This window comes from Trichoderma evansii (assembly GCF_050947405.1).
Source record: "Trichoderma evansii strain SZMC 28006 chromosome Unknown GGI43scaffold_20, whole genome shotgun sequence".
NCBI classification, from domain to species: Eukaryota; Fungi; Ascomycota; class Sordariomycetes; order Hypocreales; family Hypocreaceae; genus Trichoderma; species Trichoderma evansii.
Genome location: NW_028145186.1, coordinates 660,398 through 688,328, shown reverse-complemented (window position 1 = coordinate 688,328; position 27,931 = coordinate 660,398). Strand labels below are relative to the sequence as shown.

Below are 27,931 nucleotides of genomic sequence, written 5' to 3'. Positions count from 1 at the left end.
GGTGTGTAGTCCGGGGAAGGATCTCTTTAAAAGCTCCATTTATATATGATTAGATTAATTCTGACCCTCTAGTTTATTAAGGGAGGGCTTCCCAGATCAATTAATATATACATATGGCCCTCATACCGGCTCTGCGGCTTACCGAGCAGTCTATTTAGCAATATCCGTGCCGTTTATTACCCCAAGTAGCTGTGTTATTATAACGGTCACATCGCTTGTCCCGTAACACGCATGCTCTCACCACAATTTGAAGCCACCAGGCACCTTGGTCTGGAACACTCCGGTCGGGTCATACTTTTTGCTGACCTGGCGGAGGAAGTTCAGGTTGTCCGCCCCGTACGAAGCCAGCGGTGACTGGTGCGGGCCTGCATAGTTTAGATACTCAAACTTGCGCAACACTCCGTTTCGCTCAGCGGCCTCCGTGATAGCCGTAAAGGTGTCTCGGCCTTTCTGGTAGATGGTATCGCTAGAGGTCGAGTTCGGCCAGAGGCCAGAGAAGAGAAGGACTGTTGATGTCAGCGTCAGACTCATGGACAAGTATAGTGCGTGTACAGGTACATTGCGCGAGACGATTCCGGGGTAGAGTAACTTACTGACGCCATTGCCATCCTTGGGATTCAACCCGAGAACGTTTCCACCAGGGGCGGGATGTGAAAGCATCACAGATGGAAGGGGCTCAAAGGCAAAGCTCCATGTGACACCGCCAGCGGGATTAAAGTCGTACAAAGATCCGTTTAGAGTCTTGAAGATATCCAGCATGGTCTCGCTCGAGGTCCCGAACGTTAGTGTGGCGAAGAGCCAGTTTCTATATACCACGTCAGTATTAGGTATATTCGTCCTCTTCATATATCTTGCGGCGATGTTTAACTCACAGCGGAGGAGTGGGATTTTCCGCAGCCAGCGCAGCCACGGCTGTAATCTCGGAGGTGTTGGAGATGCTTGGCACAGCCTCGAGGCCGTTGAACACTTCTGGGTGAAGCACGGGCTTCGTGTAGGTGGCCGAGCCAGTCACCGACCACGCCTTTGCTGCCGAGGAGAATAGCAGGTCCGCCTGGAGAGACACGTAGGGATCAAAGTTTGGCGAAGCGGCGATGTCGGTGAAGGCGTCAAACACGGCACCGACCTGGGATACGTCGTACGAGATGGTGTTGACCGACACGTTCCCCTGCGCAAACGTCTTTAGGTTATAGCTCGTTACGACGCCAAAGTTGTTTCCACCGCCCTGGAGCGCGCGATACAAGTCGGGATGGCTGGTCGCGGAGACGGTCACGAGGGTGCCGTTTGCGAGGACGACCTGGTTGGGAAGTTAGAAGCATGGCAAAGAAGAGAAGGCAACAGGTGTACATGCCTCGTAGCTAACAACGCCATCAGACGCCCACCCAACACGCGGCGAAAAGTGCGAGATGCCACCGCCCAGGAGCAGTCCACCAACACCGACACCACCGTTCCTCCCACCAGCGGCAGCAAGATTGAAATCGCCCAGGTAGCCGTATACATCGTTCCAGACGGCGCCTGCCCCGACGGCAACCGAGGCCTTGTCCTCGCTCAGGACTGTCGAGTTCAGGAACTTCATGTCGAAGGTCACGCCGCCCTGGATGTTGGCGGCGCCCCCAGCGGGCGTGTGGCCGCCGCCCTTGACGGCGAACTGGCACCCTGGTAGCCGTGATGTGGTGAGGATCGTGACGGCCTTGCTCACATCCTGTGCGGATTGTGGACGGACGATGCAAGCCGGCACGAGGGTCGACTCTTGTAGGGAGAAGTAATCCGTCGCGGCGAACGGCGTGGTGGTGACTTTGTCGCCGAGCGCGGAGGCGAGACGAGCGCACTGCGATGGGTCAGCGTCGTGTTACCATGATGGTGATGAGATAGAAGGCCTTACGCATGTGTCGTATGAAGCCGCCGATACAGCAGCAGCCGCTGCCAGCGCAGTGGCCGTGGACGATTCTGCGAGTCTCATAGTGCCTGTGTTGACGATCTATACGAGACTCCTACAAGACTCGGAGAAGAAAACAAAACACAATTCTGCCACCCTTTCAGGTAGGTACACGTTATATATAACTGCCGTGCCATCCTCGCGATTTCGTCACCGCCCTCATTTTTGCGGCTATGACATGATTATAGACCAGGGATATTCGGCCCGCGAGGAGGGCTTAGTCCGAATTATTCGGCCTCTCTCCCTGGTTTCGGTGGTCCGCGTGGAGTTGACGTTTAGCTAGCTCCGGGGAACCATTATGCGGTCGATGGTACCTGTCGAGGCCCCGCTTCGGTCAGACTATGCTGTTGATGGTGATGCTGATGCTGATGGACCTGCCTCCTATTATGCCTGTAGTACAGTAGTGCTTCCTATTGGCTGTAGTCTTATGCTGCCTTCGTCTTTTCCACTATCTCACAACGAATGTAGCTGTGCGGTCACAGAATTCTTTGTTGTATGAGAGTGTCTTTCTAAGGCCTGCTGCGTTTACTGGCTGCTCAATCACGGCTCAACTATTTTAGAGCTACCATCTTCCCCACCACCCCCCACGGGGCCAGCTGCAGGGCCGCCCAGAGGCCCGGATATAGGACGGATGCTGCGGACAGGGGCAAGAATCCAATCGACTGATCGTGCTTCCTGATGGCCGTCGATGCCCTGACTGATCTATATATTTCCTTTGATCGTTTTTGAGTATAGCCAAGAGCTAAAAGAGCCATTGTATCAGATAAAAGTCGGAATTTTGGCGCCATTGCTGAACGCAAATTTCTTAAATCCGAGCATTGTGAGAAATTAGCCCAACTTGTGTACAACATCCAATAGCATATAAAACATTCTCGGGGCCATTATGGGTCTATGACAAACGGCATAATAGTAACAAAGCTAGCTTTCTCATCCTTCAACACACGCATCTACAAATTCCGTCACCATTATAGCCCTATTTTTACAGCTTCCACTTCAATAGCTGACATAATTTTTTTACGCTCGGCCCAGAGTTCATCCCATTCCTTATCTTGTAGCAGTTTGTCCTCTTCAGAGAGCTCATCATAGTCATGCTGGCCCCAAGTTTTCCAGAATTCAATCTGGTCCCAGATGATTCCGTCTTCCATCGCATCTTGCCACTCATCGAATTCTTTCCTGTCAATGTAAAAGTCGATATCCCCGAGCCACCATTCATACAAACCAGTAACAATCCCGCGTTCCTGTTCAGAAAAGAAATCAGAGTCAACAATCTTTGAACAATCACACTTATAAATCACTTATTACCATGTCATCGTCAGATATCTCTCTTCCCACGCAGTCATAGAATAGTTGGTGAGCAATCCAGTCAACAGGAGCTCTAGCTCCAAAATTTTGTGCAAAAAGCGCCAAGTCTAAGCCGACTGCCCAATGCTCGTCTCCATATAATATGTCTTGAGGTATAAGATTTTCAGCAACGCGCTTTCGCAATTTCGAGGTGGATACAACTTCATCATCATGGCCATCCGCAAAAATGTACTGTTCCCAGTCGAGCCCACGATCCATCAGCGTCTGCAAGGAGACCCGGTGCAAGACATATTCGTCAGGTATTACCCATTCGAAAAGGTACTCGTAACGGAGCAAACCCGGTGTTGGAAGCCCACACTCCTTCGCCAAGGGTTGTGCCGCATGCACTTGTACAGTGACTGGGACCTTGATGAAAGCGATCCAGATATCTTCTGGCGACTCGCAGTACGTATAGCACTTCTTGAAAGCGCGCCTAACGGTATCGACGATCCGGCTACTTACCGAGATCAAAGCTGTCGGCCTTTTACTCCTCCGATTCGCATGATTTCGAAACTCGTCGAGGAGCTCAGTTTGAGTTAATGCATTGCCTGTAAATTCCTTGGCGGAGCTAAGTTTACCGGCGCTCCCTTCTGAGTATACTCGGGTATAGATTGTATATTCGGCCATTGAGGCTCGATATTCATGCGTTTTAACTCACTAATAGCTAAGCTAAGGATAGCTACTAGGTCCACCACTTCAGTAAAGAGAACAGAGGAAAGACAAGAAATAAAATGGAAGCTGTTCGTCACTTACCCCGCCACCAATCCTGGCTTTGTTATGTGGCAATGCTCACCAGTGCATGCGGGGTACAGCTGTATACGTATCTGAAGGTATAGGTCCATCAATAACTATCACTTTGCTACTAAATTACATCATCGTCTCGAAATAGTGCTTCAGATTTCATGGTTTATGAGTTTGGCGACATTTCTGTGTAATCCAAATCATTTCTATAGTACTACTAAATTATCATGCGATTCTGGTCCTTTCCAAACATCGAACATACAATTCACGTCAAAAGCATAAACATTGTGCCCGCATCTATCTGTATTTCCGTCGTCCAACTAGATTCCAGTAACTTCCAGCGCTGTGCGTGGTCAGCATCTGATGTCAAGCCACGCATATCTTCTGTGGCCAGCGCCGTGCCGTACACTCTCATATTGGGCTTCCCATAAACTTCGTCAACTCTGACCAAGAGAGCTCTACTCGACAAGCGAGTCCAAAAGAGAGCATCGCTCGGTTGGATGAGATTCGAGGCGACACCCATCTTCCATGGGGTATACCCATTCTTTGTTCTGGTTAAAAACAGCCGGGGTTGGACGGGTGTTAATCTTTCTGCGTCTTGTTGTGGTGTCTGCGACCACTGGCAGGTCTCTGTTACTTTTTGAATCTTTCTGATATATTGTCGCCTCATTTCCAGCGATCCGTTTAAATTGCTGCGCCATCTATCCTCCCATTTGACTGGACTTGGCCTATTGAAGCACATCTTCTCAATTTTGATTCGTCTGATTCTAGGAGAACCCGGAGCAATCTATCATATTCTTGATGAGCCGATCCCAGTTCGGTCGCTGGAAATAGTCGCTGTATGGCGGTCTTCCACGCCATCGTCTCGTCTGGTCTGGAAACGACTTCACGGGCTGAGGGTCCAACACAGACGATGCACCCAAGTAGAACTGCCCGGAAGCGGAAAACACGAGCACCGATGATTGGGTTTGGGTTTGCTTGGTGCTCGTGATCTTTCGAGATCTGACTGAGAGGATCGTTGTTGTTCGCCATGAGATGACATTTCAACAGCTTTCCCATCTGAACAATTTGAGATTCGTCTTGGAAAAGCCCCCATCGATTCATGAACGCCATTGTGTCCTCCCACACATCGTAGAGGGACTTGTTGTAGTCCATCGGAAACTGTGCGGCGTCTGAGGCAAGCCCGACGAGCCCGTAGACTTTGTCTCTTGGATCCGAGCATTCCGCCCCTACGTGATTCTCGAGTAGTTTCTTGAGGGTGTGCGAGTCGTTGTATCTCTCCTGACGGAGTGACTTGTCCAGCATCAGTGGCCCAGTGCTCCCACTACCGTTGTGCATGGCGATGAGGAGCATGAAATTATCCCATGGGAGAGACCTGTTTCCGAAACAGACCTGGAGCTCTTTCGCTAACCCAATCTCTTGCCGTATCCAAAGGCGATTCCAATAGGGGTCATTTTGTAATTCTTCAACCATCTTCTGTTGAGTAATGTTGCTACCCTTGGGGTGATCTTTCTCCGGCTTCTCGCCCTCCTCTATCTCCAGATCCTGTATCATCTCCTTTTGAAACTTTGCGTACTTGCTCCCCAGCCAGACCACGACGGTACTGGCCCTGAAGTAAATTTGAGGCATGATCTTGAGCTGCCTGTTTCGCTCCTCCACATCGCTCTGATTGATACAGATGGCGTCGATCCAGAACAGCTGACACCCCTTCTCAGACACGGCCCGGCTGCGGAGGAAGAGGAGAGCATCCAGGAGGTTCTTTCTGACCTCGAATGGGAAGCCATTCAGAGTAATAGTATCATTCTCCTTATCCGTGCCCCACATGTATGACAGAGCCTTAAACTTGGGCCTGCTACCGAAGGGAACCTCAATCAGCGTGCAGACCACAGGGTCGCTCTCGTTTGCTGCCGACTGTATCTGAACCAACCGCACGCTATTATCGTCAAGCTTTTTATTCTGATCGTCAAGTTCTTCCTTTTGATAAGGCAACGTATTGTCTATCTTGGATTTCGTGCTGCTCTCGGGACCTTGGTCCAGATCGATCCTCCGACGCGACTGGTTTGCGCTCATAATTTCTTAATGAAGCCTTAAATTAGATAGGAGATAATTCTAAAATTGTAATGAGGTAAAATCTAAAACCTTGTAGAGGGGAAGCCGGTATTTGAAGAGAGGCTGAGGATGGGCGCCTAAATGATTCCCCCGCGTTGTTGGCCCGATTTGTTGACCCAGAAAGACTCGTGGTCAGCCTTGCGCAAGACATCAAAAAAGGTGGGCACAGAGCCCCTTATACGACAAGGCATAGAGAAGCCGCTCATCTAGGAAGCTAAGTAGGCCAGGATTTTAATTGAGCATGCTGAAATTGATGAGTTCTCTGTTTGTCATTTGCAGGATGTTTGCTAACACCCACCTTGGCTCACAACAGTCATGACGCGCGTGCTGTAAGCTCCCAATGGCTGAACAAAGATTGCTCTGAAGTATTTCGTTGATATTGGCTGCCGGCAGGTCATTGACCACATATTACTGGATGATTGTAGCAGACCATTAAATGTGCTACGCGCCGACTCCCTACCTATGTAGATATTAAAGCTAAGCGCCGAGCTGCTTGAGGTAGTTGGTACTGTACATACGGAATACTATATATAGCATATGTAACCCTTAATAACAGTTCATACCAATGCAACAGCAACAAAGCTATATTCGGCTAAAAGCCAAATTACATGTAACAAAGATGTAATGGAACACTGTGATTAGGTACGTGTATTTGCGCTATATCAACCACACTTAATACAGATCGCTAACATGCGCTTATCAAATCGACCACCAAAATATTAATCCACAGACTCAATTCATCCTTTTCTATTTAATCTACTTGTCAATTTTATAATGCTATAACATTCTGAATACAATCATTTCAGGCTACCGGACTGAGTAGCCCTGTCTTAAGGTCAAAAACATATCCATAAGAGCGCTCAGCAAGGGCCTTTGGTATATATGGCGATGTTTTCAGGAATTCAAGATCGTCGCGTACACTCTGTTCAACACTAAAGTCACATTGAGTTAGCATATACACAGCTCCTGTTGCATTTATTGAAAGGATACGTTTACATACTCGCTGAAAGCTCCGAATACCATATCGTCAATCTCCGGATGGTCAGGGAGGCGACCTTTATGTACTTTACGAAGATCTTCTTCAGTAAAATAAAGACAGCCACAGCCTGTATAAAGAAGTACCTTGTTAGTACAATCTCGCTTTCTAATAGCCGGCGCTGAATAGCGCAATAACTTGATGTTGAAGAACTGTACCTGTGTGGTGAATTACTATAATGTCTTGAACTTTAACAAATGCATCATAAAGCATAATGCTGGTTAGCGCTGTAGCAGTACGACCTCCCGGATTGCGGCATATGACGACCCCATCTTGAGGCTTCGTTTGTAAGAACTGCTCTGGATTTATCCGGTTGTCGGTACAAGTAACTTGGAATCGTAGTGTTAGTGTCTTCTTCGCTGGACATTTGTTGGGATTAAAATTGGGCTTCTGAATACATACTAACAATTGTCCTCTGACTATCATCTCCTGCGGCTTGTAGTTCTTCTATAGTCAAACCAGGCACATGATGTTTTGAGTATTCTCTGCCTGGTTGTTAAACTTATGTTGAAGTAGTAAAGTCGTTTATCATATGGAACTTACCTATTGCGCTTAATAAGAGTATCAATAGATGCTGGAGGCATATTGACTAGTTGAGATAGTTGTAAGTTTAGATGACGAATTAGTGATTATAGCCAATTGTGTATAAACTGCGAGCTTGAAACTGTCTTTTTTACAAAACTTAATGTTAGAATTTTATATATAAAATCCACAGACTTCACTTGTAGATATTGGATTCATATTATCTTGTCTTTATCCGGCAAACTGACAAATACCTCTAAGGAGAAGCCTAAAAGTGGTATAGCCAGAACTTATGATTCCAAGTCTGTGAACTATTAAGTGATTACATGGAATCAAAGTCCAAAAGCAGCTTCATCTATTGAGTAAGCCGCCCAAATGTAATATAGCTTAATGGTGGCGTTGTTGGCTTCGACTATTCTTTCTTGTGCTATGTGAATATATTCTGCGTAAAATGGCATTTGTGTAACAAATCGTTGTTCGCTCCAAGTTCACATCAGCTTCGCGTTCAAGATTCCAAAACTATTGGTTTGTCAGATGCTATTACCATGTAGGCTTTAACCTTTAAAAAGTCAAGCGGCGTAATAACTATTGCATATATATATAAATTGGCCATGAAAAGGGAAATAGCCGGGCGGCATTATATAAGCCATATTACGAATGATCGTAGCTTATCAATCGTTCATCGTGATTTAACCGGCAGCTATCTTTACTTTAAGAGGACCATCTAGGAATATGAGACAAGTCCAAATAGGAAAATGCTGTCTGCTTGTACAGTAAGACTACGAAACATTGCCTAGCCCTAATCATGCTAATGCTCTGAAAAAACGCTAGTAAGCAATTTTAGTAGAATTTAGTCTAGTTAGATGGTAACAGAGTCTATCTCCAAACTTCGAACTTTCTATCCAGGAAAAATTCGCTTGTATAACGCAACTGCCCCGAATTATGCCTTCGGACAGACGTTATATACTCGATCCATAGATCGCAGTAACTCAAACTATGTATATTATGAATCGTTTGTAAATGTCGCTTCAGCTCTTGTGGCGCCTATACCTACGCAGCGTGTGAACAGCCATACAATATACGGGGTGTAGGTGCCAGTATTCCTCCTGGGTACGGAACGACCAGTGTAACTAGGGGGCTAATGTCATCAATTTATAAATGAATGCAAGTTAAAAAAACGCAACATATTCAACCAAAAGTACTAACTATTTTGTTTTTTGAGATTAATGTGTGGTATCTGTCAAATATGGCACACCGCAAAGATCCATAATGGGTAGCCTCCATTTCCATCAAAGAAATGCGCCAGTGTTAATAATATGAAAGCAAGAAATCACGGATACCTAAAAAGAGAAAACGAACGAATCCCAATCCAATGCTTCAAAGTCTAGTACGCGCAAAAGGCCAACATGTGCCCCAAATTCCATCTACCTTTCCCTTGAGCAGAAAAATACTCGATTCAGAGAAGCCTGCAGGGCTTTAGTGGCTCTCTTCCCTCACACTGAGTATTATTAGGGGTCCAGTTCAATGTCAGATCAATCGCGGTGCACTTCAAGAGCACTGAAGCGAGCAAGAATGTTATAAAACCTCCTTTTCAGCTTCCAACCGCCTCGACTACAGAGCTGACTGCACGCATCCCGCATGATTTGTTCTGTCGAGCACCCAGGGTAAAAGACACCACAGTCGCTAATCGTAGCTGGGCCGCCAAATTCAAGCCATTTATCGCTACTAGTAGGAAAGAATGGAAAGACGTCTGCTTGGAATGGGTCGGCGCCGGGGACGTCATTTGTCGAAGAGGGGCCATACTTGACGAATGCAAGAATGGCAAGATATGCCATGAAGATGCGCATGTAGTCTACCGGCGTGATGAGTAGGTTCTCTCTGGTAACTCTGAATATCTGCCCCGCGTTATAGACATACAGCCGAGCGTGATACGGTACGCTGGCGAATTCTCGGATGAGCCTTTGTTGCATTGCAGGTAATTCCGTGTAATAGCCACAAGGTGGGGATGAAATGGCTGCGAGAGTGATAGATCTTATTGTATGCATGATGCGAGTGCATTGACCAAAGTGATCGGAATGGCGAGTCAATTTCAGTCTAGATGATATGCTATAAATTGCGTGATTAGCGAGGACCTAGACGAGATGGAATACCCAGCTGATAAAAATTGAGAGAAGCTTACCTCAAATCATCAATATCCCTTGTTGTGTGAAGGGCAGCGGGCGACTGGTTATAGATCGAAGCCGATTTCCCTAAAAAGCTGATACTCCAAAGCAGCTGCATCTGAATGTTTGAGAGAGAAGAGGTCAAGCGTAAATTGATCTCCAGAGCGCTCTCAATTGTGGTATCCCGTTGATAAGGATCTAGAAGACCTCTAAGGAGCCTTTCGAAAATATGCGCGCAAAGGCGCTTGGTCCACGAAGACACGGCTTGAGGGAGTTTGAGTCTATCCAACGCCAGAGTTATGATGCTGGATACAGCTGGCCCCTGGAGACTCGAGTAACTTAAAAGGAGTTCGGCCCAAGCGTACGCGTTTGGAGCATTATAAAGTGCATCCTCGCAGGGAAATACTTTGGGTAGATGCCCCAGCGCTATAGCACAAGGGCGGCCAGTGAGAAGCGCAAGGCTGCAGTCATACTCAAACACCATCCAAGCCACCCTGAGGTTTTGCTCGTGGTTTGCCCACGCGCGCCATTCTATGTCTACTATATCAGGATCCAAAGAAGGCCGAGGCAATATGTCGCCTGGGTCAAAAGCATTGGGCCCTAGCAGATTCTGACTTTGCAGACCCTGAATCATGTAACCGCGAACTCTATCTGCATGGTGATGAATTTGATCGTGGCCTGATCCAATCAAGTACGTTTGGTGGATGCACAGAGCAGCTATATACTCCGTATCTCGGTATTGTGGAGAAGCTTCTTCAGTCTGTTAGGCGTTAGCACGCTATGTTTCTCATAGGATGTTAAGCCACACGATGAAATGACTCACCAGGCGGTTTATTTCTGATGTACATCGCTCACTAATATAACTTGCTTGCCGTATGATTTCACTGTCTTTGGAGAAAATTGAGCCAACGCAAGCCATTGCGCTGACCAGCGCCATGGGGTACTCGGCCAAGCTCCATGTAGAAAAATGAAAGACGGGTTGGTTTTGTTGCCAGTGGGCAAAGTAGTTGGCACAGAGCTGATTGAGTAAATTCATCCCAGAAAGGTATGTTGTCTGTTCTTCAACTGCTTCATATCTACGTGGAACACCACCTGCATCAAATAGAAGCCTTAGACTTTCCAGAGATACTGCTAGCACATCTCCCGGGGAATTATAGCCACTAAGATGAATATCAACAGGCCTCTGCCAAAAATGATCACTTAATGGGGAAAATCCTGCGTCTGCAAACCCAGCACTTTCGTCGTAAGGCTCGTGCTGCTCAACAGGAACTAGAAAGTCAATCCAGCTGGTATCACCTATCTGGATTGCATCTGATTCTGGAACAGGCGGCATATGAGCAACATATTGCGGATCAAACATAGTAGAAACCAAATGTGGGCGAGGGTTGGAAAGCTGGGCAGGTGAATAGTTGAGTAATGGTGTGCCCTGTATCTGCAATTCCTGTTCCTGAGATGTAGACGATCCAGAGGCCGAGCCAGAGCCCCAAAGCAACTCTGGGCTTGGTATCTCACGGGGAGACTGAGACATATAGCCTTCAATGTCACTAACAATGCTTGACTGATAGGGAGGTGTGCAGTCGCATTCGAGGCTGTGGTGGTGACAGCGTTGACATGTGCCCGGCAAATTCTTATCCACAAATGCCTTGATGTGAGTAGGATGAAACTGTTCGTTGTGTCTTCTCAGACTACGAGGAGATTCCACTCGGGTATTACAAGTGGAACAAAAGAAAAAACAGCGTGTAGTAGCGACTGGAGTAACAACAGCTTTCTCCGCACGGGCTTGATCAACAGCCGTCGACTCGGATCTAGCACGGTTGAAAACGACTGGGATAGCAACACGATCGGAATCGTGGTTAATGTCGTGAGTTTGGCGGTGATGATCCAAGTCGGCTGGACTGGCGTATGCCTCAGAACACATTTCACAGCTGAAGATGGCAGCCATCTGAGGGAACGATCGAGAAATGGAAGACGTCATGTTTGCCCCTATATCATATTAGCAGAGCTCATGATTGCTAGAAAACAAGCCACAAATGTATCACAGGTATCTTTAGAAGTAAAACGCAAAGAGTTGCTTGATTAGGTATATGCCCTAATCTTACCAGAGCAATGAAGAGGAGGCCGAGTGGTGCCAGAGATTACTATTAGTACCTTCGAATACACGTTTGGTGAGAACAGAGCCGGTGTACAGAGAGAATACTGGTAGGTACTAACCTCAACTACTATGCCAAGCACTTTTCATCGCAGACAGTACAGATCATAGCTCAAAGCTGATCGAAGTAATAAAGCGAAGAAAGATATACGTACTAACTCGCGATAATTCGGGAATAACAAAAAGACCAAGTATCCAAGCCGCCCTGATACTGGCATACCATGTGTTTTATAGTCCAAGTCCTTTATTTAGTCAGAAAACAGCCGATCAATGAGAAAACACATTATACTGGGACGTCAGGTAGTACCCAGCGGTATCATGGTAGGAGGTAGTAGTACCAGCTAATGTAAGTAGCACCAGGGTCAACGTGCTACCGCCTGCCGCCGCCTGCTACCAGGCAGAGAGCGCCAGTGTTTTCCAGCGGTACACTTTATCCTCTCCTCTGCTGCGTATTTGCCTTGGCCCTCAACATTTCCTGCATTGCTGGCACGCCATCCCACTGTCTTACTGTTCCAATCGGGTGAGAGGCCCTAATTCACCAACTGTACAGTAGCGTACATGCTGCACGAGTGCCCTATGCTAGGCGAGGAGCGCCCCCATGCACGTGGGCCACCACCAAAGGCTCTGAAAAAAGGAGCACCGCAACTCTCCCTCTCTTCCCATTCCCTTGCATCAAACATGGTCAGGGCCTGATGCACCTCGACAACTCTTAGGCCTCCAACTCTTGCAGCAGCATTAGCTTGGCTGCCGGCAACTTCGTTCTGCAAGCCACACTGTTACACAGGCTCCACTAGCGTGCTGACCGGTCGACGTGATGGAGGGGAGCAATAGTCGATGCAGTCGATGCAACAAAAAGAAAAGACAAGAAAAGAAAGGGCTTCATCTACAAAGTACGTGCCCTAGACGGTAAGCAGTTATTGTCTCAGTGAATGAATACCCCGGAACTATGGCTTTGGGGCCTTGTTTTACTCCTTTGAACTGGCCTGTATATGTGGTAGGTAGTAAAAAGAACCCTGGCTCTGTGCCCTGTTAGCCTGCCAAGCTGAAATTCGAAAGCTGAACATCAGAGCCTGGAAATCAACAGAGCTCCTTATTCGCTGGATCCTTCACACAGTTGTCTCCGCAGCGACCCTGTGCCGGTGCGAAACTTCTGTGGTACCGACTACATGTACAGTGAACTGCTATGGTATCATCGGCTGGGCATGTACAACAGCAGGCAGGGCAGCCTCCCATCTCAAGTTGCTGTACTTGCGGCCAAAATCGCCAACCACATGAGAAATTTAGAATTCCTCGTGAGAGCGCTGGTACCCCCACGTGGGTCAAGGGATTCTAGGAAATAAGCCAAGGTCTGCCTTCAATTTGAGCCAGTCGCTTTATCTATAGTGGCTTGGCTTTCCACAAACGTCCTATTATCGTGTGCGAAGTTCTTACCCCTACCGCTACTAGCTATTCTCATTACACTAGGGGCAGAAAAAGAAACTCCCGTGGCATGGTAACGGCCAGCTACAACCCCACAATCTGGCGTTCATCTACCAATACTTCTTGCAAGCTACCGTTTCTTCCTTGATTTCAGATACCTTCTTGCGGCCCTGTCATAGAGGTCATTTATGACCCGGTCTTTCCAGCTGGTGTCCACGGATGAAAGCAAGTAGGTGAAATATGCAAGCCACGGCAACCACGGCGTGTTCGGGGCACGGAAATAGCCTGTCCTTCTCTAGTAAGAAGAAAATACTCGTACGCAATACAGCCTGCCATAATGGTACAACACGAAATAATCTTGGTCGATGTAATGGTACATCTAAGGCTATGTCCCAGTTTGGGTCGATCATTGCTCCTTTTGAGCAAGCTACTGATATGTGATATTGAACGACGCTCGGTCTTGGGAAGCGGCAAATCGTGGCCAACCTGACATGTCTGATGCTGGCTGAATACTGCATATTCTTGTTACACAGACTGTAGACGCACATACGCCTCTTTTTATTACAAAATTCTTAGTGATAGATTGGCACTAGTTATTTCATCTATGCGACGGCCGCAGCTTTATGCTCAGGTTTTCATTACAGAGAAGCACTTACTGGGTTGAGCTCAATCATTGTTAGTCTATCATTGGAGCAAACCAATCTGGCTCTTTGAACTCTGTATCTGAGCATAAATCTTACACTAGCATTTATACGATTAGTTGCTCTAAACTCTAGAGTCTATCTCTGACCTGCTCAGCCGAGCTCCTCAAAATATCCTGTGAACATGGGTTCTTTTCAAGCATATCGGGCTCGAACAAAGATTCACATGGACGATGAGACTGCCCAACGTATGTGCTCTCTACCCTCTACACTCCACACAGCACCTTTGAACACGACATCATGGCATCATGCCCAAACTATCTCCCACTAGTTCTCGACATATATTATACAAAAGTGTATACAGGGGCAGTGGCCAACTTGGCTCACAAGCTTCGTCTCTGAGATACACCCCCTACCATTGGGATTATCAGTCATAATTCGGATAGTAGTGCTTGAGATCAAACCAGACCTTGGCACCGTTCAAGTGGTGGTTCAATACAATGTTCATTAGCTTTGTATTGCTTTTGCTGGAGGTCATGGGACATTGAATCAATAGTTTTCACAGCAGGTGTCTCCCTATGAGCATCACGCCCCATACCTGATACTTTGAGCAGAATTGCGAGTGGATAAGAAATCTGCTGATTGGTTCATCCTTAGTTGACCATGGGGCAGCAACACCGTGCTCAGACAACGTTTGATCCACGCCGGATGAGCCTAAGATGAGAATTTTATCGAGATCAACAGTGTTTAAAAAGAGAAAAACATGGTGTACAGCAGTCTGGACTTTTGCAAGGATGCATGGCTCTATGCCGGCGAATTGAGTGGAAGTGGAACAATGTTCTACTGCTACTGGCTCTACACCCACGCCTCATGTGGCCACAGGCGGAGGTATTCAACCGCTACGATAGAAGTCGTTAGTAACGGTACATACCGCTACTCGTTTCATTTATTTTGAGAGAGGATGTTGAGGTGTAATTCATCGAATGCCAATTAGCTACCTATCAAGCTGTCGCTTATACGATTGGACAACCACGGCTTTTCCTTGCGAGTACTATCAAATTTCATTTCTATCAAGTCGGATCTTCTTGGACCACTCGACCAGGGACGACCAAGACAAAAAAAACTCAAGGCCCGGGCTGTGGTACTCTGCAATATTAAAACCTGACTTGTCTAAATATGAGGACACTGTGGATATTATCCAACGGCCACTAGCTAAAAAGCGTTATGGGAGGCGCTTCCATCCTTCAGAAAAAAGCAATCAACATAGATTCAAAATTTCCAGGCCAAGGACACCTCAAGACTTCTGAATAGACCTGAAAGAAAGCCACACTAAACTTTTGTAATAGAACCACAACTACTTGACTTTTGAAGCAGTCAATAAGAGCCATCAGAAGATCAGGCGACAAATCAGCGGAGACAATCGGAGAAGAGAACAATGAAAGTACGACGTACTTACATCACAGCCTTGGCCAAACTTGATGCTCCCTGCGGCTCCTCCAACTTCCCCCGGCCAGTCATGTTCCAAGCATTCGCAATGTCTCAGACACTACTAGTGGCCAGCTGGTCTGGATACAAGTGCTTGGGCATGGGCATCGGAGCTGGGCTCTGGGACGCATTCAGCTAGAGCCTTGCGTTTTCCTGTGTCTCTGTGTCTCTCTTTTTCGGTGAGCAAGGATGTAAGCCACAGCTGAAACTCATCACACTCAACTCCAAAAGTCAGACAGCTATCGAACTGTGAGAGTAATATTACTCGGCTTTATTACAAGTAAATTCATTCAACGGTTTAAAGCTCCTGAGCTTACGAGATAAAGTTGCTGCTGTTGATAGTATAAGTGAGTGAGGCTCTAACAAGAGTGACACAATGACACAAGAAGCTCTAGGCCGCTTCCAAGTGGCCACTAGTACAATACCAGTACTACTACTGCTAGTACTACATGGATCAGTGAGGACAAGCTATCTGACAGTTAGTATGATGTCGTTGGACAAGAATAGAAATGCTCCGTACCCAAGGCAGCTTTTCCCTAGCTTGCAAACGTGGCACCCCTAAGCACCTCTGCGGACAAATGTGGGATATGGTTAGTTCGTACGAAATTATCCGTACAGTGCCGCTCTATGTGGTCGTACGATAAGTAGAAGACCAGTGAAGCATGCTGATTACGATGAAAGGGGGGAGTATACCCCAAGATAGGAAATGACACTGCAGAAGCAAAACGTCCGCTGTGCTATTCAGCGGCGTGCTACCACAGCTATCTCGTACTACCACTGTCATCCGGATTAAGCAGTGTATATTAGAAGCCAATGCTACTATCATCTCCATATAGGCCTTTAGGACGAAGACTGAATAGGAAAGTACAACCTGGCAAGCAGGTTACCTCGTACTTCAATCTTACTGAGGTAGCCCAAGCTGCATGCAATTTCTGCTAACGGTTGCTGTAGCGAGTATACAAAGTACAATGCTTTGCTCAAAGAAGCCTACAGCAATGAGTACCATCTAAGATGGGCAGGTTGGTGCTGGATTCCTGGCCCACTGGCGTCGTAGGACCGAGCATCCATCAACATCCATCTTTTGTAAGTATACGAACCGCAATTACGGGTAGCTACAGCAAACAAGTAGATCTCTTGCTGTACGCGAACCGACACAACCAGCACTCAGGAACGCTCAAGCAACGGCCGATGGCAGCATTTCTCCCCCAAACAGCTTGGTCAGGGGCTGCGGCCGGATCATCAGCCCTAGAGACGCCGCCAGAGGCTACCAGGCGTAGTGTACGAAGTTACATGAGATGGCCGAAATGTGAATCAATCTCTGCATCCTTGTTCATTCACAGCCATCGGCATGGGGGTAACGGAGTGCTGGAACGATAGACATGGTCTTGCTAGAGACACGCCACGGCGCCAGCAGAATAGTCGGCACAAAACGGAGCCTATATTGATACCCATGGCCAATAAGTGATGATGCACGAAGTACAAAGTATTGATGAGAGGGGCCTGCAGTGGACGAATGAATGCTGCTGCTACCGCCTGCTACCGCCTGAGCGACCGGTCACTACTTTTACAGGCACTGAGCTTTATTTCCGCCGCTGGAAGCTGGGCGCTATGCCAAGCACATACAAATAAGCAAGCAGATGGATTGCCTTCCCAACAGGACTCCAGAATGTCAAGGACTGGATGGAGCGCTGTTCATACCTACCACTCTGTACATCTATCAAAACGATGGCTGGAAAAGCAGGCTGGCGCTCATCATATGTCACGTCACGTCAGAGGGGCTCGGGTATGGCCACCTGGGATCCCCGGCCGCAGCCCAAATTGTTCGCAGGGCTTGAATTATCCGGACAAGCAAGGCAGCCTGGCTACTGACTAGCTCGGCAGTCTACTGTACATGTGCTGCAGCCCACAGCCTGATGGTTAGATTACGACGTTTGCTACAAGCACGGAGCAGTACTGCTACTACAGAGTACGGCCATTGCTATCTGTATTATGCGTGGCAGCCAAACCGCAAACCGTCAATGATTGACCTGATAAGCAAGGGACGGCGACGATGAGTCTGGAGAGGCTGGCATCGTTGAAAGTCTTTCCCCAATACTCGAGGCAAAAGCCCCCATGCTATACTGCTCGATATTGGACAAGAGAGACCAACTACAAGACACAGATGCTACGTCTTTGCCAAAAGTACCTGGCCAATGTACTCAGGTACATGTAAGGAGGCATGTTGATGTCTTTTTTTTCTTGCTTTCTTTCTTTTTCGTTGCACACCGCCACCACAGCGCAGCTAGTACACAGCAGCATGGCGTGCCAGCACATCGGCGCATGCAGCTTCATTTAATGGTAACACTAGCGCCAAAGATACCACCACAGCTATTGACCGTGTACGGGGAAATGTTACACGAGCGAAAAAAGAGCAAGGGGAAGAAAGAAGGAAAGAAAAAAGAAGGCTGAGAGCAGCCTGGTGAAAGACGGTGAGATGAGGTGGTGTGGCAGTGTAATAATATGTGGTGGTGATGGATGAAGGCTTTGGCCGAGAGGAAATATCCAAGCTTCCAGGCTTCGAGGCGTTTCCCTTCTGGTGCCGTACAACGTACCCAAACTGGCAAACCGGCATATACAAGACTCACAACAGTTCCAGCACATACAGAGTTCAATGCTCCGCTGAGCTCTCGCATTGCTCTGCTCGGTACCTGAATCTGGAGAAGCCGCGGGCCGAAAAGTAGTTCTACTGCTAGAGCTTATTATTGCTGTGCCTATAAAAATATGGGCTAGCGGTTGTGGGGGGAACGCTTCTAAAACGAAGCTGAACCTTGATCACTGCTGATTTAGTGAGAGGGGCTGATGAGAAAAAAAAAAAAAAAAAAAGAAACGGAAGAAAGAAACGTGAGGGGTCAGCTGCGTCATATCAGCCATCAGTTACTGGATATGCCAATGGAGCGCTAAACTTGACGTGGCAAGGGAGAGGAAGATTAAAACAGGAAGGGAGAAGAGAAGAGTAGCGCTGAGCGAAAGCATCAAACCACATCGCCACCAATACAGAAAACTGCAATAATTATCCTAAGCGGCTCAATATTTATTCGAACGGCACGACTATGACCCATATCGATACTTCATCCTTGCTAACAGCGCTAGCACCTGCCTTGGTAGGTTTTGCCCATCAATATTATATTGCACTATAATAAGTGGGAGCCTACTATTATAGTTTCATCAACTTTCATTTTCACTCTTCACTTTGCAATACTCGCCTCGTTTTCCTTTTTCCCATTCTACCCTCAGCTTACTAGCCGCACTCCTCTGCGCGCAACTCCGGGCCAAACCAGCGTTTTATTTTCTCTTCATTGTACTCTCTTTTTCAAATTGCGCAGCGCCTTGTGCCGCCGGCCGCACCCCATATTGCGACGTCTCTCACACGTTAAAACTGGGGGGGTCATTAGACCAAGTCTGTCGCGTAAAACCACCCGGCATCAGGTCCAGCGAGCTCCCTGCATTGGTAGTCCTTGTTGCAACGCCCATGGAGCTGCCTGGCTTTCCTTTATACCGCTCTGGGTGACATTAGATACCGGACATCTGAGGCTCCGGTGCTGGCAGGCAGCATACCATACAGTAGTTGGTGTCTCAGGATCCAGCCAGCCACCAGCCGCTTAGACTTGCTTTCAGATCGAAACCACTTCGTCACAGTCTCTCGCACGGCGCATGATATAAGAGCACCTGGCCTGCCGGCATTGATCGACAGAAGCTTTTTCTTTCCTGGAACACATCAATATACGCTTTCTATATCTCTACTGTATAGCGTCCATCTATCAGAATCTCTGTCTATAAATCTCTCTACCCATTTACAACTCATCTGCTTTAGCCCTCTTCGCCAGCAAAGCGGCTTACTAAGGCTTAATCCACTTTTCCGTGTGTCAATCCACGAAAGAGGAATCTGGGGCTTGCCGACTCGACCAACCACCGATTGAGCCCCCAAGGCTGCATTTGGCTTTTGCATTTGGCTTTTGCATGCATCTGGCTCTATTTCAGCCTCTGCCCACGAATTTGCCTGCCCATCGGCTTTCCTGCTTTCTTGCCTGCTCACCTGCTTTTTGGGTTGCCTTTTTCTCTCTCATTCTGCGCCTTTTTACACATCTCGACCTGTATAATCTGCGTCATCGCCATATCTGCTTTCCTCATCAGGCTCTCGCCACATCTCTCTACCAAGGATCTCGCTCACTCGAATATCCCGCAGAAAGAGCTTTGTATGCTTGAGTGCCTTGCACAACTAGAAGTTTCATAGTCTCAAACGTCTTCTGCAATAAGTACGTATCATACTCGCTTGCACTCACTCGCGCAAAAGAAAATGACAACATTTGGTCGCTGACTACTATAACTAGTCTGGAACCGCTCCATCAGCATTCGCTTGATCCTCATTGCGTCGAAGATTCCTCTTCAGATTGTTTGCCCCATTTTGTCACTAGCCGTTCTTCATTTCATACCACGTCCTTCCAAAAGAAATATTTGAGTCTGCCGTAGACTCATCTTTACTTTTGGAAGCCGTCAAGAATCGTTCCTATCGTATCAGCCGTCGCACAGACGCTGGTATTAGCATGAGTGGCGACGAGAACCGTGACAGATTCGCACGCTGGGGCGGGCACTGGCCTGGAATGGGCGCCGAAATGAGCACCAATACGGGCACCGGTACTGCAGCAGGCCCTCAGTATTTACATCCACCAATGCCAGCATCAGCTTCATCGAGATCAGTACCTAGTGCTACCTCTGCAGATACAAGATCATTTGCTGCATCCACTGCGTCCAACCGTCCAATCAAGCGAGAAGACGATGATCAATCCCCTGACCCCAGCCGCAGAAACTGTGATATTTGCCTGGGCTTTGCTGGTCGTCAATGCCCTCTGTCAGATTGCCGCTGCCCACGTTGCGTTCGAGGAGAGCCAGAAAAATGCATTGAGGCAGTCGTGACTACCCATCGAGGTAAAGTCCACGCCGCTTTACAGTCCGAGCACGCTTATATTCGGCAAAGTCTTCAAAGAATAGAAAGGCTTGTTACTGAAGATCATCATTTTTTACAACACCATGAACGCCACTTATGGAAGCTTGAAAGGGACGCCAAGGACTACGAACTCGCGAATCTGAGGCGGCTTGTTGACGAATTAGAGGAAGAAAATCATCAACTCAATACCAGGATGGGCTCTTTGCAAAGGCAACATAGTCAACCACGATCAGGCGTTCATCACACCGGCCTGCCAGCCAATGAGCCGCCACCAATCGTTCATCACGCCAGTCTCACAGACAATTTACACTTGCTCAATAGCGGGATTCCTCGGTCGCTTTCTGACCAGCCAGCTGGCGGATCTTCTAGCGAGGCCGGCATCTACGATTTACCTCCGAGCCTGTTTGGTGAATATACGCCAATGTCTCCGGAGATTGGACATTTCGACGTTTTCGCATCACAAGAATGGTCATATAACACTGCTGGTGCAGCTAGCCCCGAATATTCACCTCCTTCGCCTTCTTTAATGATGAATAGCTACTTCTCAAATTCAAGCAAGAGCCCTAAGAGGCCTGCTTCTGCCATCGACGGTAGCGAAGCTAATATGGGAATCGAAGGCATAGCACCCAGAACAAGCGCCGCTCAAGGCTCTATTTCCGCACCAGCTCCTCAGCAAGAAGCTTGGTCACCTCCCATCAAGAGGCAACGTAGTATGTCCCAAGAGTATTACGTCATTACCAGTGTCAAATCAGAACCAGAGGCAGACAAAGAAGAGTTGCGACGGCTGACTATGTATGCTGGGCACACTCCCAATCATTCAACTTCTACTCTGTTTGCCACTGCCGCCGCTGCGACGGCCACTGCTACTGCGGGGCCCAGCAGAGGCGGTACGACACCGACCGCCTCGTCTTCTCTTGTTGATGGTAATACCAGTGCCAGTGCCAGCGCTAATGCCAACGAGCTCGTAAAGACAGAGCTTGAACCAGAAGTTAAAGCCGATGTCGAGGTAGAGGTCAATACAGAGGAGACTAACCCCTTCCATGAGAGTCTCATGCGACATTCGCCACCGCTACCAGAACGAAGCAGGCATACGACCATCCCAGAAAATACGGAAGGTCCTCGATCACAAATCGATGAGGCATTTAGACGTCAAAGCCGACTAAATGGCGAGAATTGTACCCCTCCCACAAACCCTGGCTCTTCCGCTCTCGCTTCTCCTGCCTCACAGCGAGGCCTCCTTGAGGCCACGGAAGATCAGCCTCTCACTGGCCCGTTGATGATTAGGAACATTCCAGAGCAGGATGTACTGTTTCTGGAAGTATTGAATGAAAAACTGGGACCCATTAGCCAAGGCCAAGATTCCCTCCCCAAGGTTGTGCAGGATCTTAAGAAGAGTCCTGTTCATGACGATACGGAGAGATTAGAGACTCAGTCGGACTCTGGCGAGGAAGCCGATGGCGTTTTAATTAGAAGGGAACCCGAATCTTTACCCAGGCTATCGGGGACGGGGCATGGAGGCGACGACGAAGATGCCCTCGTGGAAATTGAGCGACCCATTAGAAGAGAAGATTCCGACTCGGACAGCGACTCGGGCCCTGAAATTACTCTCAAGCTTAGACATACCAGCAACTTTGGGGCTCCCTTTGGAAGAATGTAAAGGCACTCGCTCTCCAACAGAGACGAAGTTTTTTTTTTTTTTTTTAATCCTTAATCCGGTGAGGATATATTGCATCGGGACAAGAGTATGGCTGAAGCTGAGCACCTATTTACCACAGAACAACATTTTTTGCCTTTGAGATATATGTGGATATCTCGTGAATTTTGGTACAATAGCGATTAATTACTTGATGGTATAAGAGCTGGGCTTTGATTAAATCATATTAAAGGATATTGGGCTTTGAATACTTGTATCAATTAGGAAGGCATTGGATAGGAAGTAATGGGCGCCATCTTTCAAGTTGAGATTTCTTTTCCTTTTCCACTTTTCTCTGGCACTTTGTTATATGTAGCTATTGCTTTCTTGAGTCAAGGTGTTCTGATCTGTATGCATTCTATGTAATAACAAGCTGGCGATGATGTTTTATGCAGTTGCATGTATTGACGACCTACTTGGGTACACGCAGTTACGTATGAAGTGCCCGATGGTCTCAGTCGGTTTATGCAGGGAAATGGTGGATGTAATGTGGCGGAAACCGTCAATAACGCATCTTTACCAGCGCTAGCTAGTTACTCAATACACCTTTGTCTTTCTATCCCATCGGACGGCGTCATTCAGTTCGCCCAGCGGCCCATCTTTCTGAGTTGGGCTACATGTTTCGAAATGGTGTTACGCAGGGATGGGGAAATACGGGGAGGCATTGCTGCTTGTCTTGACCTGAGGAAAATAAAACCGGGCAAGGAGGTGCGTGGAGGAGGAGGTGAAAAGAAGAGAAAGGAAGAAAAGCAATAATACTGGTCAGGTGAATTGCAACGTGACCTTTTGTGCGGGCATTTCCACTGTTTTTTCTTCTTTACTTTTTTTTCAGCCGCAGCAAACTATGCCACTTACACGCACACATCACGATCCTTAATTTTTTCCCCTCACCTAAGTAGCAGAGACAGGCGCCGGTCCACTTTGCGCCGGGAAAACAAAGTTTTTACTTTTCTACAAGGCCAATCATTGAACTGATCTGGGCACCATCTTGATAAAGAAGATGTTCGTTCGGTTGCAGGTAGTCGGGTTGCTAATGCAGGCTGGGGGCGCTGGGCCGGGCTGGGAGAAGAAAAGAAGCATCAGCATGATGGGATTGCCTGGCTATGGGCAGTAGCAAAAATAGGAGCTTGTCAGATTGGCACGAGGACTCGTAGCAGCATGGAGTAGTACTAGTTAGTATATAGTAGGTGCAAGTCTTGGAGCAATATCCTGCTCTCTCCACCATGGTTTGTGAAGTGTCTCTGACCAAGCAGGACTGCAATGCTCTCCGGCAGTCAACCTATTAGAGATGCAAGAAGCTCGTATTTGATTCCCGATTCGGACCACGGCCGAAAGAGACAACAAGAGAAAAAGTAAAAAAGAGAGAGCAATACTAACAGTAACACTAATAATTGCAAGCATCTTTTTTGGGTATAAATGGTCCGAATAAGCGTAACTTACAAGGAGCATAACAGTATACGAGCGAGTATAGCTGCCCAACGCCCGGCCCTTGCATGACCTCCCCCTAGTTTTTAGCCCAGCAGGGGATGGGTATCGACACTGCGCCTTTGTCATTGGATCGTTTAAAACAAAAAAATGATAGGGCAGAGACTTTTTTGATCAAGGGCGTGCGCTCGACGTGTTGCGTATGTAAGGGAGAGAGATCTTTTGGCGGGCAGGGCTTGCGGGTAGGAGATAGCAGCTTGTGCCTGGCATTATCCGATCCGCAAAGCTGGGCCTTTGATCTTAGCAGCGGTAAAAGACAAGGTGTCGATGCTGCTCAAATTTTCTTGCTGGTGATGAAACAGAAAAAAAGTCTCCGAGACTAGTGTTCTAGCTGGCACCTTTGCTGCTCATACACGCAGACTTTCTTTTCTCCCGGTCTGCGAGCAACAGCCTGTATGTCGCGGACTCAGTACTATTCCAGGTCTTAGCCATGAGGGGGAACTTCATCACTTTGTCCTTCATTGGATAGACAGATGCCATCGTGGGGTCTCTCATCCAGATTTGGTTTTTTACCAATCAGTGGATCTTAACCTGGCGATTGATTCGCGCAGCTGAGGTCGAATGGAGCGTCTGAGACAGAAACGCTTGGACGCCAGACGATGAGAAAGGTCATTCATCGCCAGATAGCAACTGAGACACCAATCAGCAAAATGGGGTTCGAGTGAGCGCGGGTATTGGGTACTTGGACGAATTTGCTTTTTCCCTTACAGCATTTGCTTTTTCTTCCTTTCTTTTTTTCGGACGCCCCTTGGATGCGTCATGTCTAGCTGCTGAGGCTTGGGTTGGAAAAGCCGGGGTTAGAATACGTGCCGTGCATAAAATCCTGGTCTAGCTTCTCAGTAGGGAGATACCGATGGAGTAATAGCGTGGAGTGGTACCAAAAGAAACAGAGATGTCATATTGTGATTACCCAAAAGTATGCCTACGCTATTGAGGCGTGCTCAGCTTTCCAAGCCTAGTCGCCATTCGTGAACAGACGCGAGATGTAGGAAACAACAAGAAAATAAAGGGTGAAAAAGAAAATAATAGACTCCTTTTGATCCTCCAAAATAATCCTTATGCCATGCTTATGCGCTATGCAATCTACCATTACCCTGTTTATCCAATAAATGCCCAAGAAATACCTACCCAAAATAGTGTATACACGATAGAAAAACTGATGTACTCATCAGGGAAAGAGAGGTGGCAATCCTTCATGATCCCGTGAGCTTTTTTAAGCGCCCATTAGAGAGGGCCCAACGGCGTTGATAGCTGTTTAAAGCCGTCTCCCAGCCACTAGTATATCTGGTTCATGGGGGTGAGAAATACCGAAGGCGCCCATCGCTGAGATGGCGGATCGTAGTGGTCATCTTCAAATTTGCGCTTCTGCCCGGCGTTTTGACTGAAGACTGCTTGTTCTGTGACTGTTTTATCCACAGCTGGTTGGGCCATGGCAGCTTGGTCCATTATCGGCTGGACTTGAGCCATGCTTGTCTGAGTGGTGGTTGCTAGCGGTGCTGCTGATGTTGCCACCATATTATTCTGTGCCATAGTCTCTTGCGCCATGGTCCCATGCTCAAACTCCATCATTGCTTCTGTAGCAACCTTATGAGCCACTGTTTGCCACACGTCTGTTTCCGCCGCCGCTGTTGCCGCTGCATTCCCTGGCAGCATCAGCTCCAATAACCGGGCTCGGAGGGTAGCCAGAGGAGAGTAGTTGACTTTGGTGATGCGAACGTCGATATATGGGGTCTCTGGCGGTGCGATTTTGGGCTGTTCAAACATGTCAAGGAGCGAAGAAGGGATATCGGCCTGGTATAGATACAGCCAGCCCCAGTATGCCTCTTCACGCTTTTCTTTGCATCGGCCCCTAGAATTGTATGTATGGACAACTTGACACTAGAAGTTGGCAAGAGCGCGAAAAAGGTTAGCGATAGGTAACACAAAATGGTTATGCAAGTCATCGACAGTAACATACAAAAAGCTTCCCCGTCCTGGCTTCTTCTGAGGACTCAATCTCTTGCAGATATCTTCGCTTCTTCTGCGCCAGCCCTATGAGGAGAGCGGTGATGAATGGGTCATGCAATGGAACGGGGGGCGTCATCTTCTTCCACTTCTTCAGATAGACACAGCACATGGGGCGATTCCAGTAGCACCATTTCTTACATCGGGAGAGGCCCAGATACTCTTTTCGCAGATCCACGATGCGGCCTTGGTCAACCAGAGCTGCTACAGGGAGTTTATGCACTTTGCGTCCCTTGGTAGAGTCTTTAAGGTAGAATGCCATGCAATGGAGGTTCTTGACAATGGAGGTCCCCACGGTGAGCCTGAGAGGCTCTTCACTAAAAACGCATAATCATCTTGGTTAGTGATAATTGTAATTCACGATTGGAATCTTGTAGTAAAAAGAAGTGACCAACTAGATGACTAGAGGGCATGCATCCGTTGTGATGAGCAGCCAAATACCCTGCTCACGGAATATCGGCTTATAGTAATAGTCAAAAAAGTCTTTCAAGTGTCGAGTCCCAGACCGTTCCTCAGAGTATTCTCCTTCTGTGGTTTCTGTAGAAGCGACGGTCACTGGCTCGGGAAATGGCCCCGTAAAAGAGAAATGCAAGAGCTCGACATGGCGGCCGGTCCATCGAACTGGACTCACAAAGAGTTCTTCTCTGCAGTGGCGGCGTGTAATTCCAAAGAGGGACAGAGGAGCTTCGGCTTCAGGCTGTGTAGCAGAAGTAGTAGAAACAATAGAAGATGTCGAGTTGGTGTCGGTGTTAGTCGCCGTAAGAGAAGAAGAAGTAGTGGAAGAGGGATTGAGTGGTGCCATGGCTGCGAGCAATGCCGCCGTATTGCAGCGTGGTTATATGAAAATAGAATGCACCGAGCAAAACATGGATTCGTTTCTCACTCCTTGTTCTACAGAAGAAGAGGAAGAAAGATAAAGGGGAGATGATCACGAGAGAAGACAGAGAATGGGAAGGAGAGGAGGAACATGGAGTATAAGCTATAAGTGAAGGGGGAGCAGTGGTAGCTGAGCAGCTTGGTCGTAGGTCGGTACCTGTATACATGTACTCATTATATCAGGCACCGCTGCTCTGGGACCTGCTTGGAGTTTCTAAACGAGTATCTTGATATCACGAGCTAGGTTGTATATGGCTTAGATGGCATCAATGCCCTACCATGCTGCATTGAGGCATGGAGTGGTACATTCTACATGTGCCAGTCCCAGTGACACGGCTACCCGCTGCCGAATTCTGTCAACCACTACTAGCACCACTACTACTAAGCACTGCTACTGTCCTGTCCCTGCTCCAACTGTCATCCAGTTCCAACCCCATCCCCATCGCACTAAAAGGACCACCTACTGTCCCACCAGGCGGGTTGGCGCTAAGATCCAAGTCCTAGCCGCAGCTGCTGCTCGCCCGCCAGATCGCCGCACCGTAGACCTGGAGCTAGTGCTAGTGCCCCTTCCCCCGTACTTGGTCCCAGTGCCCCGTAACCGGTGCCTGAAGACCCTATAATTGTAATTGCAATGCTCTATAATTCAGTATGGGTGTGAGCGTGAGCGTGAGTGTAGGAGTTTGCCCGTCGCTCCCTCTCCTCCTCGTCTATAACTATTGTTTTCTTGCAGGTGGAAATGAAGAGCATGTTTACCAACATCCGAAATTACTTGGTTATTAATAGTACTAGCATTATACAAGCACAGCACCTCTATAACTACCACTGAGGCAGCACCACAAGTGGCCCCAAAATGAAGATGGGACCCCAGGATGCGGGTGGGAGCAGCCCCCGGCCGATCTGAACGGCCAGAGACAGCAGCCTGCATCGAACTACCGATAAGAGCCCACTGTCAAGCAGCTACATACATACTGTATCCTCCTAGTGCCATGATCAACTGATACATTGTATTACATGGCATAGTGGACGATGTCAGTATGAGTACACACTTGACTTATACATGTCTCCACATGACTGATGCATGCATGTAGCCAGGTATTCGTGAACACGGGGTACAGCATAGCTGCATACATAGATAGGAACATATTTCCCATTCTCCAGCCAATACAATCCATAAAAGCTATCCATATGTCAAAAGACGACTCAGACATTAAAAAAAGATGTTATGCATTTCTATTTCTGCTTTGCTCCCCCCAACAAAAACAACACCAGCATGAAAAGAGAAAAGGCAGATATAACTGAGAATAAATACATGCCACCACTCATCCGAGTAGAGTAGCATCCCCCCATAAACGCC

General features: G+C 47.8%; 7 protein-coding genes across 7 annotated transcripts; 1 reads left to right on the top strand and 6 right to left on the bottom strand.

The window, feature by feature from the left end:
• Positions 1-21: 21 nt before the first annotated feature.
• GGI43DRAFT_413339 (uncharacterized protein) lies at positions 22-2,450 on the bottom strand. Its single transcript, XM_083206893.1, has 5 exons — positions 1,880-2,450; positions 1,349-1,825; positions 873-1,294; positions 594-805; positions 22-506 (listed from the first exon to the last, which is right to left on the bottom strand). Exons 1-5 carry the CDS (start codon positions 1,955-1,957, stop codon positions 238-240), a joined length of 1,458 nt encoding a protein of 485 aa, XP_083057749.1. The 5' UTR covers positions 1,958-2,450; the 3' UTR covers positions 22-237.
• On the bottom strand, positions 2,451-4,056 carry GGI43DRAFT_413336 (uncharacterized protein). The gene is made up of 2 exons (XM_083206892.1): positions 3,236-4,056; positions 2,451-3,171 (listed from the first exon to the last, which is right to left on the bottom strand). The coding sequence occupies exons 1-2, from the start codon at positions 3,899-3,901 to the stop codon at positions 2,899-2,901; spliced, it is 939 nt and encodes a 312-aa protein (XP_083057748.1). The 5' UTR covers positions 3,902-4,056; the 3' UTR covers positions 2,451-2,898.
• Positions 4,057-4,133: 77 nt separating this feature from the next.
• Positions 4,134-6,652, bottom strand: GGI43DRAFT_413335 (HET domain-containing protein). Its single transcript, XM_083206891.1, has 2 exons — positions 6,423-6,652; positions 4,134-6,368 (listed from the first exon to the last, which is right to left on the bottom strand). The coding sequence occupies exon 2, from the start codon at positions 6,083-6,085 to the stop codon at positions 4,700-4,702; it is 1,386 nt and encodes a 461-aa protein (XP_083057747.1). The 5' UTR covers positions 6,086-6,368; positions 6,423-6,652; the 3' UTR covers positions 4,134-4,699.
• Positions 6,653-6,926: 274 nt separating this feature from the next.
• On the bottom strand, positions 6,927-7,744 carry GGI43DRAFT_386668 (beta-class carbonic anhydrase; the record flags this gene model as incomplete). Its single annotated transcript, XM_083203826.1, has 5 exons — positions 6,927-7,056; positions 7,125-7,230; positions 7,319-7,489; positions 7,563-7,645; positions 7,704-7,744. The coding sequence occupies 5 exons, from the start codon at positions 7,742-7,744 to the stop codon at positions 6,927-6,929; spliced, it is 531 nt and encodes a 176-aa protein (XP_083057746.1).
• A 1,285-nt stretch (positions 7,745-9,029) lies between these two features.
• GGI43DRAFT_185755 (uncharacterized protein) lies at positions 9,030-12,154 on the bottom strand. The gene is made up of 4 exons (XM_083199881.1): positions 12,056-12,154; positions 10,668-11,992; positions 9,862-10,604; positions 9,030-9,788 (listed from the first exon to the last, which is right to left on the bottom strand). The coding sequence occupies exons 2-4, from the start codon at positions 11,817-11,819 to the stop codon at positions 9,215-9,217; spliced, it is 2,469 nt and encodes an 822-aa protein (XP_083057745.1). The 5' UTR covers positions 11,820-11,992; positions 12,056-12,154; the 3' UTR covers positions 9,030-9,214.
• A 7,742-nt stretch (positions 12,155-19,896) lies between these two features.
• Positions 19,897-22,426, top strand: GGI43DRAFT_185633 (uncharacterized protein). Its single transcript, XM_083199880.1, has one exon. It carries the CDS (start codon positions 20,119-20,121, stop codon positions 22,174-22,176), a length of 2,058 nt encoding a protein of 685 aa, XP_083057744.1. The 5' UTR covers positions 19,897-20,118; the 3' UTR covers positions 22,177-22,426.
• A 1,998-nt stretch (positions 22,427-24,424) lies between these two features.
• Positions 24,425-26,736, bottom strand: GGI43DRAFT_185630 (uncharacterized protein). Its single transcript, XM_083199879.1, has 3 exons — positions 26,097-26,736; positions 25,655-26,018; positions 24,425-25,575 (listed from the first exon to the last, which is right to left on the bottom strand). The coding sequence occupies exons 1-3, from the start codon at positions 26,501-26,503 to the stop codon at positions 24,973-24,975; spliced, it is 1,374 nt and encodes a 457-aa protein (XP_083057743.1). The 5' UTR covers positions 26,504-26,736; the 3' UTR covers positions 24,425-24,972.
• Between the last annotated feature and the right edge of the window lie 1,195 nt (positions 26,737-27,931).